The sequence below is a fragment of the Astatotilapia calliptera genome, chromosome 1, assembly GCF_900246225.1.
Source record: "Astatotilapia calliptera chromosome 1, fAstCal1.2, whole genome shotgun sequence".
Lineage (NCBI taxonomy): Eukaryota > Metazoa > Chordata > Actinopteri > Cichliformes > Cichlidae > Astatotilapia > Astatotilapia calliptera.
This window is the reverse complement of record NC_039302.1, coordinates 40,473,534-40,495,342: the sequence shown is the minus strand read 5'-3', so window position 1 is coordinate 40,495,342 and position 21,809 is coordinate 40,473,534. Positions and strand designations below refer to the sequence as shown.

Sequence of the window (21,809 nt, the reverse complement as noted above, 5' to 3'; positions counted from 1 at the left end):
AGTGACAGACTGGCTGCACATAAAAGCCCTGCGAGGCAGGGAGCCTGGGGAGCTATTACCGAAGAAAGACTTGTGCCTGCATTATTCTCCCTCTCAGTCCTTAAATCATCTGCAGCGAGTCCTCACAGGATCATGTGTACATGCTACAGAGAGACCAACTGTGATAGTGTGTTTATGTAAAAGGGGAGTTGTTGCTGGATTTTGATTTGCACTGCACTGCACACTTGCACGAGCCCCTCACACTGTGCAATTCTTTGTTTTCTTTCCCCGGTGAAATTCTACCTGGTATGAAGACTGTGTGACAATTGTGTAATTACCAATTTAACAAAGCCAGCGTGACTCCGAGGACTTTAACAGCGAGGTACAATTACATCTCAGAGTGGTGGTAAAGGACCAAGTCACGACGCGGCAAAAAGAGGCCTGGAGATGATTTGGAAACAATGATAATGAATAATGACCGACTTGGCTTTTTAGCAAGTGTGTGTGTGTGTGTGTGTGTGTGTGTGTGTGTGTGTGTGTGTGTGTGTGTGTGTGTGTGTGTGTCGGAGAGGTAAGAAAAGGTTTGGAGAGAAGAGGCACTGAGACTTTAATCTTTAATTGCTGCTCCTTACTGTATTAAATCTACTTTTCTGTTCTTCCTTCCTCAGCTATATTTCCCTTTATAATGCATAGCTGTCTTTTCTATCCTTACTCTTTTCTCTTACTTTCCAACAAAAGGAGTTCAAGTCCTTTCCTTCCTTTACTCTTAAGTTCCTCTCCTGCTTTCTCTTTACTCTTTACCTAACACTCTCAGTATTGTCAGTATATCAGTTTGTAGTCGTCATCTCTTTTCCTTTCTTTTGCTGGCATGTGCGTTTTACCTTATTTACCTCCCATCTGCCCCCTTCCTTCTCTTCATCACAGCAAGTCTAAGACTTCATTTTACCTTCCCTTACCTTTCTGCTTTTTGCTGTCTTATGCTATACTCATTTATCTTTTCATCTCCCTCTCTTTCCTATTCCCAAACATGTATTTTCCTTTCCATTTCATCCCCGTCCTGTGTGAATACAGTGAGTCTAAGAAATGCTAGCTTACCTAAACAAGAGCGCAATTTCCTTCACTCAGAACCTGCCCCAGGGATTCTTTCATTATGTCTCTATAGATGGCAGCCTCCTGTAGTTTGTTTATTCAATGTATTTACTGAATTACCAGTGGCTATTTACCCCGTAGCATTTCCCTGCCAAAGCAATGGGGTTCAGGTAAATAGGCATAGCAGGTGCTCTATGGCAGAAAGACCAATCTGCTCTGAAAGGTACACGGGCCAAAAAGCATTCACAGTGGATGACAAGGGAGAGAGACTAAATTATTGCAGAGGCACAGCCTAAATCAGCATTGGGAAGACGGCTGTGTTTACTCCTCACAGCGACACAGTACCGGTGTGTGTACATGCAAAAAAAAGAAAGAAGAAGAAGAAAAAAAAAGTAATCCATACAACTGAGAAAAGTGCAGTGGGAAGTGGAAAGAAACATGTACCTCTGCAAACATTGCAGCATCTGCCATCTGGTAAGATCTGTTCACTGAGGGTGCAGTTTAGATCTGGACAGGTCTCTGTGACTTTCACCATCAGGCCATTCTGGAAGGACAGGACACAGGCAAGACATCGTGATTTCAGAGATGGGGTCAGATGTGTGAAGGGCTATGCATTAAGAGAGAATCAGTTTTCCACCAGTTATACAATCTGATCTCTTATAATATTTAAAACTGCAACCTCTCATCCACAGGACTGCTTCTTCAACCAATTTTTTTCTTATCAGTCCCATTTCCTGACTTTAAACACTTAAATCAGCTGTTTTTGAAAGGCCATACTGGGTATTGAGTAAATTATATATATTAATATTTCACGTCTTTCCTCAATGTCGTCCCTTTGTAGGAAGTAGGAACCATTTTAACTGCTTTCTCATGTCATCTGTAAATAGCCCAGTTTCTTGGTGAACCTCTGTCTCTCCATCTGATCGTGCTTTTTTTCTAAAAATGTATTCTGTATTTCAGTTAATTTTTAATTTATTAAAGCTGCACTATTTCTGCACTACTGACTCAAACAGTAGACACATAAAAACATTTGAATGAGGAAAAGCCTAAATGAGCCAAATAGATCATTTGTCTCTGAAGGAGCCAAAGGAACCATGGAAATAAAATGAATATTAGACTTTAAAACTTGAAAATTAATTATAATGTTGCTCTGTGTGTGACCAGGGTGGAAATAAATATATATATGGTAATATTTTAGCTAGCTTCATAAAACGATTACATATCTAACTGTTACAGTGTTGCCATCTGTCAAATAAATGAATATATTCATCACTAATTAATAAAATTACCAGTTTGGCTTAAGCTTAGTCTGTTCGCCCAATCTGCAAAATCTCAGAAAATACCAATAAATGCCGAAAACCTTAAAACCACGTACTTTATTTTTGAAAAGCACTTTTTACTCTATTATTTTTAACATGCAACTATATGTTAATGGTTGTCAAATCAATTCTTTGAATACTGGCATTGTTTGGTGCCATCGACAGCTATGATGAGCTCAGCAACACCAAGCCTGTGCACAGTGCAGTATAATTCATCAGTCAGTATTAGTCTTCACAGTATTTACTCAATACTTTGTTGAAGCACCTTTGGCAGGAATACAGCCTGAAATAATTTTGTGTATGATGCTACAAGCTTTGCACATATATTTTTGGTATTTTCTCAAATTTTTCTTTGCAGAACTTCTCAGCCTCCTTCAGGTTGGATGGAGAATAATTTTAAGCCATTTTCAGATCTCTCCAAAGATGTTCAATCATTTTGAAGTCTGGGTTCTGGCTCGATCACTCAAGGACATTCACAGAGTGGTCCTGAAGAACCTCCTTTATTATGTCGGCTGTGTGTTTGGGGTTGTTGTTTTGTTGGAAGATGAACCTTCGCCCCAGTCCGAGGTCTAGAGTGCTCTGGAGCACCAAGGATGAACATCAAGGATATATCTTTACATTGCTGCATTCATCTTACCCTCGACCCTGACTAGACTCCAAGTTCCTGCATCCCAAAAAACATCTCCACAGCATAATCCTGCCACCAACATGCTTCACTGTATGGGTTTGCCCGCTCTACCATACAGGCCAAGCTGGTGGAGTGCTGCCGAAATAGTTGTCCTTCTGGAAGGTGCTCTTTTCCAAGAGCAAAGCTGGAGCTCTGTCAAAGTGACCATCAGGTTCTTGGTCGCCTCCCTGAGTAAGGCCCTTCTACCCTAATCAATCGGATTAGCTTGACTGCAAGCTCTAGGAAGAGTCCTGGTGGTTCCAAACTTCTTCCATTTAGAGATGACAGAGGCCGCTCTGCTCATTGGGACTTACAATGCTGCAGAAATGTTTCTGTACCGTGCCCCAGATCTGTACCTCAATACAATCCTCAAATCCTCAGTCAACTGAATTCACCATTTGAACCCAAGACCTTCTTGCTGCGAGGTAACAGTGCTAACCCTGTGCCACCGAGCTGTCAATCTAGACTTCAAAAAAATAGGGAAACTATGATTACAAGGCTTTATATAGAATTTTCTGTACGTTTTTGTCCTTTACAGGTTAAACCACAATAAGGCATATACGTAGTGTGTTTAGGGTTATCTTTCTCTTCTAACCCCAGTGATTTTCCTGTGGTTTGAACTCTTGTGTGATCTTGTGAATTTTGTGAATCCAGGCAACTAACCACTCTTACTAGATTGTACTAGTTTGAATTTTGTAAATTTAATAACCACCCAATTTCATTTTTTTGAGTGCAGCTGGACTCCAGTCACGTGCAGAAACATCTAACAGATGATCAGTGGAAACAGGATGCACCTGAGCTCAATTTTGTGTGTACATGTTTTATTATCGCCATTATTTTATTCAGTTGTTTCACCTTGTCATTGTGCGGTATTATGTGTAGAATTTTGAGGTGAAAAAATAATTTTTAAAAATGTATTTAATACATTTTGGAATAAAATAACAAAAACACAAAATGTAGACTGGGAATACTTTCCAGACACACCGTTTATAAGACTGTAGAGGCTGGAGGAGTGACAGGTTGTGTAGGGCAAGTAACTCGGATCCTGAAAGCTGATGTTTTGGATTTAAATTGTGTAAAAAAAAAAAAAAAATAAAATAAAGTTGAGGTAAACTAAAATGATCAGTACTGAAATAAGCCAGAAGTAATATAAAGAGATTAAAAAAAAGTTACTTATGTTGAACGTGTGATTTTCAAGTTAAAGGCTTCTGCTGTATGCTGGATCAGTGAATACTAAAGAAATGGAAATTCTCTGTTTTTGTCAGTGACAATTTTATTTAGAGTCCCTAAGAGTTAATCACCCCTAGAGGTGACCTAGCTTTCAGTTGAAAGCAGTGGCTGGCTCAGAGGTCGTTAATCAAAGTAAAAAGTGATGACATGCTTTTGGCAAGTGATCAAACACACAGGATTTGTAGTCAGTGGACTTAAACATGTGAACGCACTAACAGAGTTTTAAATGAACACTAATGGTTTGAAGCTGCCGAGCAGAATGACTAATGTCACGCATCATAATACTTCATAATTTGGCCTAGAGTGGTCCTCTCTTTCCTTCTTTTCTCTTTCTTTTTGTGTTTCTGCCTCATGTTGTATGACACACATACAGATATGTCATTGCTTTTCCCCCATTCTCCCCCTCCCAGGGTGAGAGGCCAGAGCAAAAATCTGAAGAAGGATCAGATCAGATCAATGCTAAATCTGACATGTCACCACAAAAGAAAAAAAAATGCACATATTGACTTACACACATTAAAACTATCAGGCTGTCTTTGTGCCAAGAGGGCTAAAAAAACAACACATTTTTAACCCCCCTTTAAATATAATATGCCCAAATTGGACTTTTAGCAGATCTTACGTCCAGGAGTAAATATGATTGTAATTGCTTGAAACAAACATTTGTTGTTTAATGATGTTTCAGGGTCTCTAAGGGCTAATAAAGAGTCCAGGAATCCAGATGTCTGGGTCTTTGTAAGCAATTATATGCATAAAACGCTAATTTTCTCCTTAAAATAGTGCCTTTAAAGATAAATGGCTTCTCAGTGGAGAAAGCCCACCTCTGTTCTATGCTGAACTGGAATAATGAGTTCAATTATAATCTACGCAATGATGAAGCTCTGATTCAAATCAGGCCTTTGTGTTGCCGTGTTCATAAGTTATTCTAATTACCTGGCTATCTCGCCATTACAGCGGTGGGGGGAAAAAAAGGCAGATTGAACAGATTGCAGGAGGGTGGGAAAACTAATAAGGCCTGCTGGTTAATTGAATAACACACCGAGCAGTCCACCGCACACATGAGCACTGCATGTTCAAGTTCCAAAGAGGCGTTGTCTGGTGGTTGCACGATAAAGACTAAACGCTGGGGAGAGGATGGAAACATAAAAGACGAGTTACCTTGCATTCCCGGCAGCTCCTGGACAAAAACCGCTGTCCCTCAGAAAATGTCTGTTCCATGTAGGTACATTTTGCTGCAGGCAAAAAAAATAAATAAATGAACAACAAGACAAGACAATTTCTATATCACTTTGTTTGAGTAAGCACAAAAACTATGAAATACCAGAAATTGAATAAATTCTTCAGCTAACACTGAGAACTGGAGGTTGCCTACAAAAAAAAAAGTTTCCAGGCTGAAGTTTTGCATAGTTAATTCCATCTGAAACAAAGTTGTTCTTGGCTAGTGTGCACAAGCGGAAAGGAACTGTAACAGCGCATTAAGAATACAACAGAGGAAGTCTCTTCTGCATATTCCTCTGGTGATAAAGCAGAAATAGAAAGTGAAGCATATGATATGAAGTCCTGCTTTTTCTCCTCTCCGGGGTGCAGGACTGTGGAGCACTCAGTCGCAGCTCCGGAGCGCCGCTCCATCATTCGTTTGTGCCAGAGCTCTGATGTTCACAGGGGAGGAAGACGAGGAAGGAGTGAATGGAGGGAGAAGCAGAGGAGGCTGAAATTATTCAAAGGCTGTCTGTACTTTGGGGATTCAGTGTTTTTGCAGTATAGTAAGAAGACAGTTGTCTCTGAGCAGTAAGCAGACCCCTGTGTGCTTTTTACAGTGATTCTATTTCAGCTTCCATAAAAATCAGATGACTGTGATCTTCGCTCTCGGCCCATAGCTTACTCTGATTTCACTGTGTCAGAAGAACATTGCCCAGAAACAACAGCCCAGCCTAACACATTAAAAAAAACAAAAGTTGCACCTACTGTATCTATCTGGTTAGATCTGGGGTAGGGAACTCCAGGCCTTGAGAGCCGGTGTCCTGCAGGTTTTAGATGTGTCCTTGATCCAACACAGCTGATTTAAATGGCTTAATTACCTGCTCAACATGTCTTGAACTTCTCCAGAGGCCTGGTAATGAACTAATCATTTGATTTATCAGAATCAGAATCAGAATACTTTATTCATCCCGAGGGAAATTAGGGGTTACAGCAGGCAGCACGCTAATGGCGCATGCGCACTCACAAAGGAACCTTCTGACCAACTTTACACAAACATCACATTGGGCAGACATGTCAGAAGGTAGGCTGATAGGAAAAAAACAACGAAAATACACTACATGAGGTAAGAGGAGGAGAAAAAAAACTCCACTCAGACTGAGCTGCTAGTGGGAGAACAGTTTGATAAAAGAAAAAACACCTCAGCACAAAAGCACATGACTATCAATACACCATAGAAACACGAGACAAGCAACAGGGGCGGGTAAAGGGTAAGAGAGAGCCGGCGTAGACAGCGCATCCGGTCCTGCAGCATCTGTGCTGGTCCAGTTGACTGCTATCATCCCCGGTAGGGCACAAGCATCGAAGGCGTTGGAAAGGGAGGGGGATGAGTGAGTGCTTATCAGTGTAAGTGTGTGTGTGTGCGTGTCCATAGTTTAGCTGAGACAGTGTCCTTCGGCCTATCAGGCTAAGTAAACAGTCCTCCAGCCAATCCAGGTGTCCTTCATGGGGCGGGAAGAATAGTCATCACACAGTCGTTATCAGGGAGTTGTTTTGGTGGGCTCCAGCCTTGGGCCTGCAGCTGGGGCCGTGGTGTCCAAATGTTGAATATTGTTGATTTCTCCTTTGTGAGCAGCTCGAATTCTAGCACTCCGAGGCTGGTCTCTCGATCTCCCGTTGAAGAGCTGCGAGCCTCCCCATGATGGTATCAAACTTCTGTTCCGTGGTGTTGTCAGTCTTTTGATTCTGAGACCTCACAACTGCAGTGATCCGTTCCTCGATGTTTTCCAACTGTCGCTCAAGGGTCTCATTTTGAGCAGGCCTCTCTCTGATGTTTCCCCTCATACGCTCAATGGTGTTGTTTTGAGCCTTCACAGCAGCTGTAAGCGTCTCCAAGGTGTTGACCATATTACGTTCGTTGTGAGAGGTCGCACCTCGTCCCGTCGCTTCGAATCCAGCGGGCAGCCTTGTGGGGGTTTGAACAGCCGGTTCCGCTTTCTTATTTCTCTGATAAACCAGGGCTAAGCCAACGCCGATCAGCATGAACCCTGTTATCATGGTTCCAAATAGGTAGATATCTTCAGCGTCCTCGATCGACAGTCCCGCCAGGCACACGGTCCTCCAGTTCTGCCACCCGTCCATCATGTAACCGGCAGGGAAAGTCCCTCCAGGGCACTCAGGCTCTCCCGAGCCCCGACTTCTCGTTGAGAAAAGGGTGTCAATAGCACTCAGAGACCAGTTGATCAAATCCATAATTCTCTTTTAGGTTTAGAGAACGACAGTGAGAGACTGTTCCAGGGAAAGTAAATTCACACAAGACAAGACAAGAACATAGAGGCGAAGCAGGGAAGATAAGGGTGAGATTTAGGTGTGTTGACCCAGAGTGATATCTAAAACCTGCAGGACACCGGCTCTCGAGGCCTGGAGTTCCCTACCCCTGGTTTAGATGTACAAAGTTCCTGCTTTGCTTTAGCTGATTTTGCTAATTTCGAGGTTTGTGTTGTTGGTTGGACCAAGTAAACACTGTGAATACATCATATTTTCAAAGAGACCTGCAGCAATCCTTGCTGCTTTCAATCATGGCTACAAAATTGCTTATTAGAAGCAAGCACCAAAGCTTTTGGTAAAAAAACAAAAAAGCATGAAAAAGCAACTTAACAAAGTCCATAGCTACAAGTGCATCCGCATCACAGCCTGATACTGAAGCGACCAGTAGGCAACAATTGGTTTTCAAATTTAGCCCCTTATTACTGAGTCAGTCTTTAGCTATCCATTACAGTGAATAGTGAGTCAATAAGGGGATTTTTTTAAGACACAACACTAGTTTATCTAACCTAAAAGCTATATTTTGTGGCTGTGCCAATTGCTGTCTCTCTCTAGCAAAGAAAAGGAACAATGTGACATTGTTACACTGCTGCAAAAAGGCAACACCAGAAATCTTCTCTTGCTTTGGCACTTCAAAAGTAATGGTGTAGATGGTGTCGAAAGCATAAGATAGCAAGCTAAGAAGAGCTCATTCCAAAAAGTGACAAATGAACAAAGCAAATCAGGCACTTCTCAGCCACTTATAGCCTAAAAGAGGTGGCAGATACAGGGCATCACGCCAAGTTTTTCCTAATTTTGAACCCAATTAACATGTCTATGTAAAAATGGCTCTTTTTCTCGACCTCTGTAAACACTTTGTTCCTGAGTCGTAGTCACTCATTTTGGGTCATAGTGACTACAAAATGAACAGAAAAATTAACTTCTGTTCACGGGCTTGGTTCTTACTCATTATACTTACGTCTGCATGTCTTGCAGCAATTTCCATCCACATGTACAGGCAACAAGTCTTCTGAGCAGTTTGCCAGAGGACAGAAAATCCTGCGACACTCGACCACACCGTTCTGTAAGAGCAGGCGATATTCTTTTGTTTTAAATGAATAAAAACAAACATTACAAGAAAAAATCCAAAGCTCGGTGTGAACATAAGGGTCTTGCCTATGGCACTGCTGTAAAATTCACTTTGAATGTATGTCTCCTCCCTTCTGTGTCTCAATATAGGATACATTTGCTTAAGTATTTATGTCATTTTAAATCTTTAGCTTGGGGGTTGGGGACTTTTTTTTTTTACCACTAAATCTGTAACACATATAGTGTGATACATGTTTTTATCCACTAAGGTTTGCAGTAGTTGAAAGTTGTTGATTACACCTTATTTGCACCTATAGAGCACCTTTTTAACCTTAGCTAAGGTTTAAAGAGCTCTTCGCGACGTGTTCAAACTACCGGTATTCATAACATTATATTTAGAACTACTCTTAAACTGACAGCTGTGCTATTTAAGAATAATGAACAAACGATGACGCCATGTAATCTGAAAACAGATTATTCACACAGTAGAGAATGAATGAGGGTAGCCTGATGACAGTCGAGGTTCTGAAGGACTGTCTTAATTTTTGAGACTGATACCTCGCTCTCTGCCATCGCCTCTTCATTTCAAGAGTCATCTGAAATGATTCCCTGGGACACCCTGGTTATCAGTTAATGGCATGTCCATGGGAGGAAACCAGACTGACAAAACTTCACCCTGTGCTTGATGTGCAATGATGCAGCAAGTCTAATTCTCCCAGGCCAGCGATGGCCTGATTCACTGCATTTTAAAATCTGGCTCCTATGTATGAGTGCAGGCAGTCAGGCTGATTAGGGGGCACTTATTAGGAGGCGGGCAGGAGGCAGAGAGAGATGATGCTCGGGCTGGGTGAATAGGAGGTCTGATGGGAAGGCAAGTTAAGAGAGCTAAGTGGCAGGTATGGTGGCTGGAAAGACTGCATTAAAGAGAGAAAAAGGACCGTAAGATGCTGCTGCACTATTATGTGTCACCAGTGTGAGATTAAAGTGTTTGATAAGGAGGTTTTTAGGGTGTGATAATTGAAAGTAGATAACCAAAAGCCAAGGTCTCAGTCTTTGAGGATGAGGTTGGCACTCACCTTGCATGCACAGTTCCTGCAGTTCTCAGGTTCTACCCACAGCTCCTTATCCCGGTAGACCAGACCGTTGGCACTGCAGGTCCTCTCGCAATGACATCCTTCCAGCTGGGTCAGCCTAGACTCAGCATAGTTCAGCTGTACACAGAATCGCCAGAGTCACAAAATGAAATCAGAAGTCTAAGTGCGCATGCTGGTTTTACCCCTCATCCCCTCCCCATAATCCCCCTGGCATGCCCTGGATGGTTTTCACCGCGAGGTGCTCCGCCGGGAGCCACTCATTAGTAGGGCACATAGAATAATAAGTCATCATCATTCAGCTCATGCTTGAGACCTTAGGCTATAATCTACTGAGAAATGACAGGACTAACAGCTTCGATCCCACCTCACCCTTCTTATATTCCTACACACTGATCAGCCCCTTCTTCCTCAGCTTATTTCCTGCTTGACACTCCTCACAGCTGTCTCTCAACACAAGTGAAGCATCTTTGACTGACAACTGTGTGGCACACGGGTTGGAGTAGACCAAAATCAGATTTCTTTTCTCTTTGAGATATTTTATTCCACTCAGTTAGCCTAGATTTTTGATTTTTTGGCTTGGGATTACCTGTACATTAACCCACTATCCTCAAGTTATCATTTGAAAATTTGTTGGGTTTATGTGTATATTACATGTGCCTAAAAAATACAAAATATACACACGCACACACACAAAATCTGAGTTCTGTTTCATAGATGGGAAGCTGGAGAAATCTGAAAACTCCAACTGATCTGAGCACTCAGAAATTATAAGGTCTACTTAGACGGTTTGCAACCCTGCCTTTCCACCACTTCGCTCCTCTGAGAGCTGCCCAGGTCTCAGAGTCAAAAAGACAGGAGTAGCTGGGAAATGATAGACGCTTTTCAGGAAAAAAGAAAAAATGCTGGATGTCACAGAGGCCTTTTACTTCATTTAGAGAAGTCTCGGCTGGCTGCTGGAATGCTGTGCGAGTTATGAATAGTAGAGATATGTCCTGTCAAAGCCCAAAAACAAAATGTTTGAAAAGCAATTTCAAAGGCTCGGAGGCTGCCTTGAGGCACCACAGAGGAATACCTTTCCTGTACAGTGTGAGCATCAAATGGCGCCGTGACGATGCATAAAGAAGTCACAGGTTAACAGGCATGGATCTCCTATGGTGGATACAACAGCCTGAGAGAGGTGTGAAGTCCCAGCTAAACACAAAGTCGACACACCAGAAGCCTCACATTATGATATTTACGTCATTCATCACTTGTTGCCGTTCCTGCTTGTCTGACAGATATGTCAAGCACGTAAAAGTTCAATCTTATCATATTCTGGGGACCAGTGAGTCTTGGGCCAATGAACATTTAATTAAATTTTGTTTGTAATCAAGATCTGAATTGTCTGTCGTTAAGCGCTTATCATATTTTAGTTGGAACAATGAAACAAACACACATTGGGATTTGGTTTGAAACTCAATGCATCAGTGCATCTATAATTCAAGTGATGGTAATGCTTTAGCACTTGGGATTACAGTAGTGACAGAAAAAAAAAACAGTTTGCAGAGGTTAATATAGAAGATTTTCACCACATTAAGCTGGTATTTAATTTGCAAAAGGGCTCATCTGCACATTTTAGTGAATTAGGAAGGAATTAATGAATTGTATTTTGGGTTTCCATAGATCATTATTCATATTAATAGTAAAGCCATTCTATTCTGCCAATTAACTCCGTGGATGTCTTTGGACTGTGGGAGGAAGCCGAAGTAAACAGAGAGAACACTGAGAGAACATGTATATATTATAGAAATTTATATTCAAAAATACTTATCCTTTGGATTTAACCTTCTAAAACTGCAGGATCAGACCGCTGGGTTACGCTTACTAATACCAATATTAGTAGTGATATTTATAGCAATAGTTATTATTTAATGGTACTTATACACTAATTAAATTAACTTACAATGTAATTATTTCTTCTTTCCTGTAAAATACATTACATATGCACAACTTAAAGTTACTTAGATAGTACTTACAACAAAGTACCTACTTACAGAATAATCTGTCTCCTTTTCTTTAAAATACCTGATGTTATGCAATACTTAAATTTACTTATGCACTATGTAAAATTACTTACATATACGTCAGTTTACTTACAGTATAATTATTTCAGTAAAAACCTGACTCAATATTCCTTATTCTAGTATGCTTACCTTTAAGTATTTGTAGATATATAAATAAACATATTCAAATAGATTTGTATTATGAAAGTATAACTACATTGTAATTTCAATAAAAATGTACTTAAATTTATTTTAATTACAGGGCAATTGCTCCCTTAGTCACGGCCCATATTATAAAATGTTACCTATTAATATTATTATCATCATTTGGTTTTTGCCTCTGTGAAGCTTTGAAGCTGGCCCTGCGGTAATGCCCAAGCAACTTCAAGCAGTCAACTTTTCACTATTTCTATGTGAGCAAATGTTTTAAAGGGAATATTTATCTTAGCTTGAATGGTTCATTCATGATGCTTTATGATAAATAAAATAAAGAACATATATATGCTGCTCCACAAAATAAGAAATATCTTTGAAAACTCAACCCAAAATTCAGAGACGTCTAATATCTGCTGACTTCAAGAACTGAAATGACATACATGGGTGAATACCAAACGTTAGTTTGGATGTATCCGAGTAAACATCATGTTTTTTTTCTTCCTTTTTAGTAACTGGAGCGAATCAAAATTTTAAATATGGGGAAACAAAACTGGATCAATACTGATACTGCATGCTGTGGTATCATGAAACAAAGGTCCTGAGCTTTGTCTAGTATACTTTTTGGCACAAAGACATCCTCGGGCTCCATCTCAGGTGTAATGCATGCAAATGCGTTGTCATCTCACCCCACCTTGACACTCCACGTCACACGCTCAGGACCAAGCAATTATTCACCTCATGCTGAATTCCTCTATTTTCCACATCACAGAGGCAGACAGCCATTTAGCCGTGGAGATGACTGCATTCTCCCTGCTGCGGCTTGTACGTGCAGTGAGGTCACGTGGCAATAGGTTAGGCTGCACTCATGTGAAGTAGGAGGTACCGGTGGGGTAATGTTCTTCATCTCATCCTTATTTACGCCGAAAATGACTCTACAGCTCAACCACCCACCAAGATGTCTTTGTTTCATCCACTCTCACCTTATATCACTCACTCATGCAGTGCGCATGCACTCATGCAGTGCGCACGCACACACAAGCACACGTTCATACGCATTCATTTATGCAGATGTTCAGTCTTAGAAATGGGTCATGCTTTGTAATTTAACTTTGTAATTTCAACATGTTGTCGCCTCTTGGCCAGGACTCCCTTGAAAAAGAGGTTTTTAAATCTCAATGGGACTTTTCCTGGTTAAATAAAGGTTAATAATAATAATAATTTGGCTCTAAGCTTGAATGCATGCTGCCTGGTAACCTCTGATTGTACCAGTGCAGTCATCATTTCATGACACCTTTATGAACCCTGGTTCGCATGTCCGTTATGTGTGTGAAAAACCTAATATCAAACCTAATAGAAAACCTTTATACTGCTTAAACAGTTAGCTACTACTGAAAACAGTAAAGGTGTGGCATAGTGTGAGGCCTTTGTCCAGGGTGTAAAACACCAAGAGAAAGAACAGTACATTGGAAAGCAATAAATAAAGATCATTATCAAAATCATAATCTCATAGCTTCCAATGATTGCTACTGGTCAAAAAACACTGCCAGTGCTGCTGCCCTCAGCCTCCAAGCAGATTCACCTGTGGTATTATTTGATAATACTAGGTGATTTTCAGAAAAGTTGACCTCTGATGATTTTGAGACTGAAACTCGTATGGTATAAATTTGAAAATCCTAGGTGACATCTTTCTCGATTTATCGTGTTCATAAGATTTTCAAAAAACGTGACCAACATTTGAACATGTCAGAGATTTTAGGAGATGCACTAATGGCATCAGTTTGTAAATCCTACAGCACCTTGTTCTCAAGATATTGTATTCATAAACTTGGTGGCATGGTCATGTGGTGCTAAGCATAACAAGAAAGATCTGGGTTAGGTATTTGATGACTTTGCTGGCTTCTCTTTTAAAGGTGCACATTTTATAGACACTTCACTGTCATTTTTTTGACCAAATCTAAATTTTGTTTAGACGCTGAACATTTGATAAGTGGGATTAACTTTGTCCCTATGAGGTTTACCATCAACGTTTTTACTCTATAAACAAGTAATTTGCATGACCAAGGAGCTTTAACAAAGTGGGTGCATTCACATTTATTTCTATTGTTGTGGAGTAATTGTATTCAAAGTGAAAACTGTAAAAACAGAACGACCATTTGGGACAAAGTAACTGTCTGTTTTCTGTTTCCCTTCCCGTGCACGTTATTATCTTTTGTATTTTTCTTTTTAAAAACTACTTTGATTCATGCTCACAATAATAAGAGGCAGAATAATCATATTTTCTAAAGACAGATTATGGTTTCTTTTTTTTTCCCCTAACAATAACTTATTCTTTACTGGGCACCGTGTTGTTGAAATTAAACAAAAACGAGACGCTGACTTCAGAAGAGACAGAACAATGTGCTTCAGTGGAAGCGGCAACAAAATCAAAGGGGCTGGATTTCTCCAGCTGCACTGAAGAAGGAAGTTATTTATTCATTTTCATTTATTTTTTATTTACATGTCAGATTGCAACTTGAAAAAGCTATTAGTTGGTACCTTATTTAAGCCTTTAAGACATGGTTGCCAGCATTTTGCAAATTGGCTGTTTCTTTTATCTGAAAAACCTCCCTTTACTGTGGTGGTACACCATACTGTACATTCTCCTAGGGTTCTAATTCTCTTGTGACTCAGTTATAGCAGTTTTCTGCGTGGGAGGTTATTCTTTGCTCGTACCTTCAAGGTCATCTTAGCCAGTAGTTCCTGAAGGTCCATGATGCCTTGCACCAGGCTCAGAAAATCACTGCAGGTGGGACAGGCTCAAGGGATGAACAGCAAGCACCAAAACAAAGAAGAGACAAAGAAAAGAAAAGCAACAGGAAAGCATTTAAATAGGAGATTAACAGAGGAGAAGACAGAAGTCATTAGAATGACTACATTTATTTGGCCACAGCTCACCCAACAGTAAACAAAAGGGAAGCTTTACATAGCTGTAGACTCTTTGTCTTAGGATTGAGCCTGTTGTTAGTATCAGCAATAAAGCACCCAGGTGTGATTGCCTTATTGATCAAGTGACAGAGACAGTAGTGCAGCGGTGGCCCTGTATCTTAATCTGTTTTTTGACAGTAAACAGATGGAGGAGCCAAAGAGAGAGGCTGCACTGAATCTGATATACAGCACAATAAAGCCACGTTGCCAGAGCAGAGGAAGGAGACAAAAATGGAGAGAGGTTTTACCCGAGGAGACAGAGCCTTTCAAAGCTTTCCATAGAGGTGACCACCAGCTGACAATAGCACACACTAATAAAACTAAAGTTTTTTTTTCTATCATGTTGTTAATACTCAATACTATGCATGAATTTAATCACGGTACTTACTACGGTTAAGGTTTGGACACTGTGTGATGTAGCCGTTGGGAGCAAAAATCAGCTTCACATCCTGAATAATGCCCTGGCAACAGAGAGGGAGGGTGAAGTGAAAAGAGAAAAGGAGACAATATAAATAAAGACATATTCATTTCTATCTCCACAATCACACTCTTGGGCTTGACTAGTGTAGCTTTCACGATTTAGACTTAGAAATAAACTCTAATTATCAGTGGGCCTTAATGCAAACCCCGTCACTGTATGAAACATGCCCCTATAGCCCTCTTCCCCTCCCAGCTATCTTCTGCTTAGCTGCCAGTGTTGTGTCAAAATTAATGTTTCTGTGTGTTTTTTTATGTGAAATATTGGTAAACAGAGTCATTCTACCCTTGTGACAGGAATGTTGATTGTGGCTTAGAATGACTTTTCATCATTCAAGGGAGATGGGTTTGACATATGTTTCACAGATTACAGGCCAACAAGTTATTTACAACAGTTTAAACACAGCCTTTGGCAAATCCCGGTACAGGAGATTTAAACAGCAGGTGGGTGTGGCTTCTTTGCTCATGGCTAGAGCGGCGTGCCTGAGACGACCATATAAGGACACTACTGACACCATACAGACCCAAGAGTTGAAAAAATGGTCTGAAACAGAGCACCTAAAGCAGTAAAACGCTTCAGCTTCTGACTCCTAGATAGCTTGCTCATACACTGACTTCTTCATTTCAGACATCATTCACCATTATGATGACACATGTGCGATAGAAAATGAGGAAGACCATAATGGATCCCATTTGAGCACATTAATGTGCTCACAAAGAAAAAAAGTACTGCTGTTTAGCAGATACATGTTTGATATTCACTATCGTCAATTACTACTAAAAACAAACAAAAAGAAAAAAAAGTAAATTTGGTCAATAAATAAAATAAATCCATTTAAAACTGTCAGTTATTTAGACTTTTCACTCAAAGCTCACACATGCGGCTCATGAACATCAGTTGGCTAGGCAGAGAAATTGAGCTGGAAAGGATATGCACCAGATTAAGGTGATTAAGGACAGAGATGAAGAGATGATGTGTTAATAAGTGAAGAGAGTGTGCTGAGAAGATGGAAGGACTACTTTGAGGACCTGATGAAGGATCAGTAATCAGGACATGAGGACTATGATCAGGATGAAGATGTCTAGGAAAAGGGCGATGGACTTTTTCACAAGATTGTTTAATATAATTTTGAAAAGTGAGACTATACCTGAGAAATGAGAGATGATCTGCTGCAAACTCACAAATACTCTTTACAGATTCACCAATATTGTGACTCAGAGTCTAATAAATGTTGAACTAGGGCTACGTCCACAATGAGACTGCGTTTTCCCTGAGGAAAAAAGCAGCGTTTTGAAAACGCTCTCACACACCCATACATTTCAAAACGGAGCTGTCCCATAGCAGTGTGGTCACTCGAAAACGCAGACTTTCTAAAACGATGACGCATGTGATGCAGTCATGTGACCAATTAAACAAAGATAGCGGAGGGCATTATACAGAAGTTGTTTTGATTGCTCTCACTTTTGACAGCCCTAAAAAAGATTAATATCTGTTTGTACATGCTCCAGATAGCTTTTCTTCAAATTCTTAAGTCTCACTCGCTTTTGCACATGTGCAGAACTGGAACGTGAGTGTTTTTGGCTGTTTTGTGGGCGCACAACTCTGTGAAAAAGACTGAAAATGCTAGTGTGGATGCGGAGCGTTTTCAGACGAAAACGCCGTTTTCAAATCTATCCGGGCTAGTGTGGACGTAGCCTAGGTTTCACAATGGTTCACCTGAAACCTTGGCTGATTGTGACCTACACCCATTTTCACACCTTTGCTCGTGTGATTAGGCTCAATAGGATCAATAGGGTGCCCATGACCCTCTAGGGGACACTCCCACAGGGCTTAAAATCTGGGACTCTCCACCAATTGTTCTTAGAACTGAAGAAGCTTCTCAGATGAGAGGTGAAACATCTTCAAGAAACCTAGAGAAGTCCAGATGCTTTTCTTTCCAAGCTCTTTAGAATACCAAGGAAGAATTTCTGCTTTATAGGAAAGGAAAGATATCTGCTTACTAATAACAAAAGGGTCTGTATTCTCATTCTATTGTTTCCAAGTCTCCACTTGGAAACAATAGATTCATTCCACACCTGAATCAAAGAGGACAGAGAGCTTTCTTGTTTGAAAGTGCAATGTTAGAAACTATGTAGAATCAGCATTCAACTACAGACAACAATTTAAAAAGAAGTTTGGAACTGACTGCTGAAGAACCAGTGTCTACTATTTCAGAAATGGTCAGAATTCACAAGCGCAGCTGTTTAAAAACTAACTCTTGTACTTTACTTACAGCATCAGTTTTAACTGAACTAGAGTAAAAGCCACACACAGGCAGTAGTATATGGCTTATGACTGAAAGTTCTCTCTTTTAAAAGACTGGCTGTCAATCACTCTGAATGACAGGCTATCTCTAGAGGTGGACGACTGGTAAATAGAGGCTTCATGATGACCACAAGGAACAATCTTGGAAAAAAGGCACCATCTCTAATGGAAAACCGAACTAGTGACACGCAGGTTTGCCCACACATACACGCACCACAGGGGGTAATATACTCTCTCCATTCCTTCGAAGCGGTGCCTGATAACACATGCTGGAAGAACATTAGAATTCTATACCGCAAGCACAATCTGCATCGTCCTCTCTGCTATTTGTGTGTGTCAAATCTATTTACAGTGCATTTGGTCTGGCCTTGTGATGCAAGCAACACCTGCCTTTATTTCACAGAAAGAGAGAGGGAGCCTCTAGGCAAACAGGATTGCAGCACAGACTGAGGATACACACACGTGCGTACACACACACACACACTTTCTCTCACACATACGGGCGGTGTGGGCAGTGGATGGTGAAGAAAAGATTGTCAGTGTCACATCGAATGGAAATGAAGGTGTAGATCACAGATGCCTGTCCCAGTGGTGTAATACAGCAGCTCTGACCGCACATCACTGTCAGTGATCAGTGAGCAATTTGAACAGAGGTCATAAAAACTCCCCTCTCTCTCTAAAACATACACGTATACAGTACATATGTTGCACTGTCAAACTTTGTGTCTGTGAACCACACTCTCAGTCTTGCAGTATGAGAGCATCACACAGCTGTATTTTAAGCTGCATACAGTATAGGACAGTGACACCTTTCTCTGTTTTTTATCTATGCACATTGGATTTGAAATGAATAAGAGGGGCGACTTAGCGGTACAGCGGTTGACCTCTTGTCCGGGCATAATTCCCCGTGTTTGCAGGCGTGCTAGCAATAACTAATGACTGCAACCTGATTCACGCAAGTGAGCGCATGAGTGTTTGTGTCTCAGCCCTTGATGGACTTTTACCCAGTGTCAGCTGGGATGCCCTAGGCTTCTGAATGGCCTGCTGGTCACTGATTACAAATGCAGACATATTGAAAAGAGCTACAGTAATTAAACACTGATGGTAATTTTTTCCACTTCACTAAATGGCTGAGTTAACAGTTTGTTAGGACTAAATTACCTTCATGATTTATCAGGACAAACGCTATTAATATTTCGATTCAAAACTGAGGTAAAGACGAGTGCACATCAGACTGTGTGCTTTCAGCTTGAAAACATTGTCAAAATCGCATCAACAATGTTAATGAACAAGACGATACCACTGAGATATAGATATTTGCAGTGGAGTTTTCTTTGATACAATGTAACATTGAGAATAAAAGATTTTAATAAACAGAAAATAGAAAAGAAAATACTCTCTCGAAAATTTTTTCAGCCTGTGACCTGCTTTAAATGTGTGAAGACTGGCCTGAGCTGATTCCAGACTGTAGGACTTAATTAGTATTTCAGTCTGGCCCTGAGTACAGACTAGAGTTCCTACGCTGTTCATCTGATGTGAATATTAACATCTTTCGAATAAAGCTGAAAACTGTCAGTTCAGCCGCATTGAAGTCAGTGTGCTTCACTATAGAGAGAAAGCAATTAAAAACTAGAGTTAAGTTTGGTAATTTTTCTAAAGTATCACCTGTTCAATTATATTTGGTCCATTGAATTAAAAAAGGGGTAATTTCTCAATTTGGGTATAAAACTGTCCTCTAAAATACTGTTAAACCAAGGCAGGGAGTCCCCAGGTCAAGCTCATACTCGTTCTGTGCCTGTAACTTAAATGCTTTTGCAAATAATTTCAAATGTACAAATGTACTAAAAACATGCACAAACAAAAAAGGCCAGTTTCTAGAAGTATATGGCTCGATCAGCATGCCCAAATAATTAAAGATGGCACACATAGACACTGTGTGTGTGTGTGTCTGTGTGTGTGTGTGTGCGTGTGTGTGTGTGTGTGTGTGTGTGTGTGTGTGTGTGTGCGTGAGTTTTCTGCATTCCTGAGAAACCAGTGGCTTTCCTCAAAGTGATGCAACCTATGGGCACCTTTAAGCTTTGGTTGGCCTTTGGGATTTGGATTCAAGGGAAGGATTGATTTAAAGTTTGGTTCTGACTAAGGATGGGGAAAAGGAATGAATATGGCTGATGAAAGTGGTGCTCATCCAGGTATGGAAGTATTTGTGTCTATGTGTCTATTCAACAATTACTGCTATGAAATTACAATGGAGAAAATAATTATTTGATCCCCTGCTCAATTTGTAAGTTTGTTCAATTCCAAAGAAATGAACAGTCTCTAATTTTTATAGTAGTTTTATTTTAAACAGAAAGAGCCAGTATATCAACCAAAAACTCCAGAAAAGACACATTACATAAAAGTGATGAACCGATTTGCATGTCATTGAGTGAAATAACTATTTTATATGCAAGAAAAATATGACTTAGTTCTTGGCAAGCACAGCGGTAAGATGCTTTTTGTAGTTGGTCATGAGGTTTGCACACATCTTATGAGGGATTTTTGGCCCACTCCTTTTTACTGAAACTCTCTAAATCCTTTAGGTTTACTGGCTGCTGCTTGTCATTCATGTCATTCATGACCCATCTTCAGTGTTCTGGCTGAGGGAAGGAGGTTGTCTTCAAAGATTTTACAGTACATGGCCGCTGTCCACTTGCTCCTCAATTAGAAGTCATTCTGTAGCAGAAAAACAGCCCCAAAGTACAATATTTCCACCTCCATGCTTAACTGTGTGGTTTGTGTTCTTTGGGTAATACCCAGCATTTATCTTCCTCCAAACATGGCGTTCTTGGGGACTGTGGTCCGAACTGCCTTCAGATCATTAACACGCTCCTCCTGTATAGTTTTGTCCCATAATCTTTCATGGAGCTGTAAACTGAGGGCAATCGGTGGCCATTTCTTTCATCCCTGGATAATCCCTCTGACAGCTGTCACTTTCTCCCCAAGCTTCTTGCTGATGGTCTTACAGCCATTCCAGCCTGGTGTAGCTCTACAATCTTGTCCCTGACTACCTTTCATAGCTCTTTGGTCTTGCCTACAGTAGTGAAGATGTGGAAATGGAAGAAATTGATCCTGTAGACATGTGTGCTTTATATAGGAGTTGAGATACAGATCTGCAATTGACTGTCATTGATTGAGATTACAATCAGTCAGTCAAACAATCTGTGGGAGCTAAAATTCTAGCTGGGTTATAGAGTATCAAATACTTATTTCACTCAGTGACGCCCTCAAGGCCAGGTTGGCCAAAGCTTTGCCTGCAGGCAGCACTGACAGACGTTTATTATCCTGGAAGAGATTTTATTCAGCAGTACTTTTTCCTCCCTTTGATCATGCACAACATGACATTTCCGTGTTCTAGCGGGGTCTGAAGGTCATCAAATGTTATTAACTGTGTTTGTATCGACCTATCAAAAGGGCATAAAGGAACAGTAAAAACTTTGACCCCCATATGCAGACTTGAGAGACAGCTCATTACACCCTGCTGTAATGCCACACATAGGCAAGTAAACAGTGGATTGTTCTGTTTTTGAGCAAAAAACCCAACAACCCACATACACACACATGAACCTCTTATGCTGTGAGCACACACAATTTCTTCAGCTTCAGTTTCAAACAATGATGTTTGAAAAGTTTACTTAGCTGTAAAAGTCGTCCAATTGCATGGAAAATTATTTTGCACTAGAACCTAATGGGAGCCCTCCTGATAAACACACTCTGTGACATATCAAGGACGTTAACCTGAATTTAAGCACATAGAATCGTGTTTTAAGAGTTGAGAATTTATTTTATGCGCTTATGGTAAGGAAACTTTAGAAATGAATAATGGCAGAGTCTTATTTATCTGTCCAGCAACTAGTATTG

The 21,809-nt window shown here is 40.5% G+C and overlaps 1 protein-coding gene across 1 annotated transcript in view; it reads right to left on the bottom strand.

Moving 5' to 3' along the window:
* LOC113027985 (protein kinase C-binding protein NELL1) overlaps positions 1–21,809 on the bottom strand; it is a 309,284-nt gene that overhangs the window by 186,622 nt on the left and 100,853 nt on the right. The window contains exons 6-11 of the mRNA XM_026177879.1: positions 15,519–15,591; positions 14,879–14,961; positions 9,951–10,085; positions 8,765–8,867; positions 5,443–5,516; positions 1,513–1,612 (exon numbers count right to left, since the gene is read on the bottom strand). Of these exons, the coding sequence (XP_026033664.1) occupies positions 1,513–1,612; positions 5,443–5,516; positions 8,765–8,867; positions 9,951–10,085; positions 14,879–14,961; positions 15,519–15,591 (568 nt within the window). The remainder of the gene's footprint in view (positions 1–1,512; positions 1,613–5,442; positions 5,517–8,764; positions 8,868–9,950; positions 10,086–14,878; positions 14,962–15,518; positions 15,592–21,809) is intronic.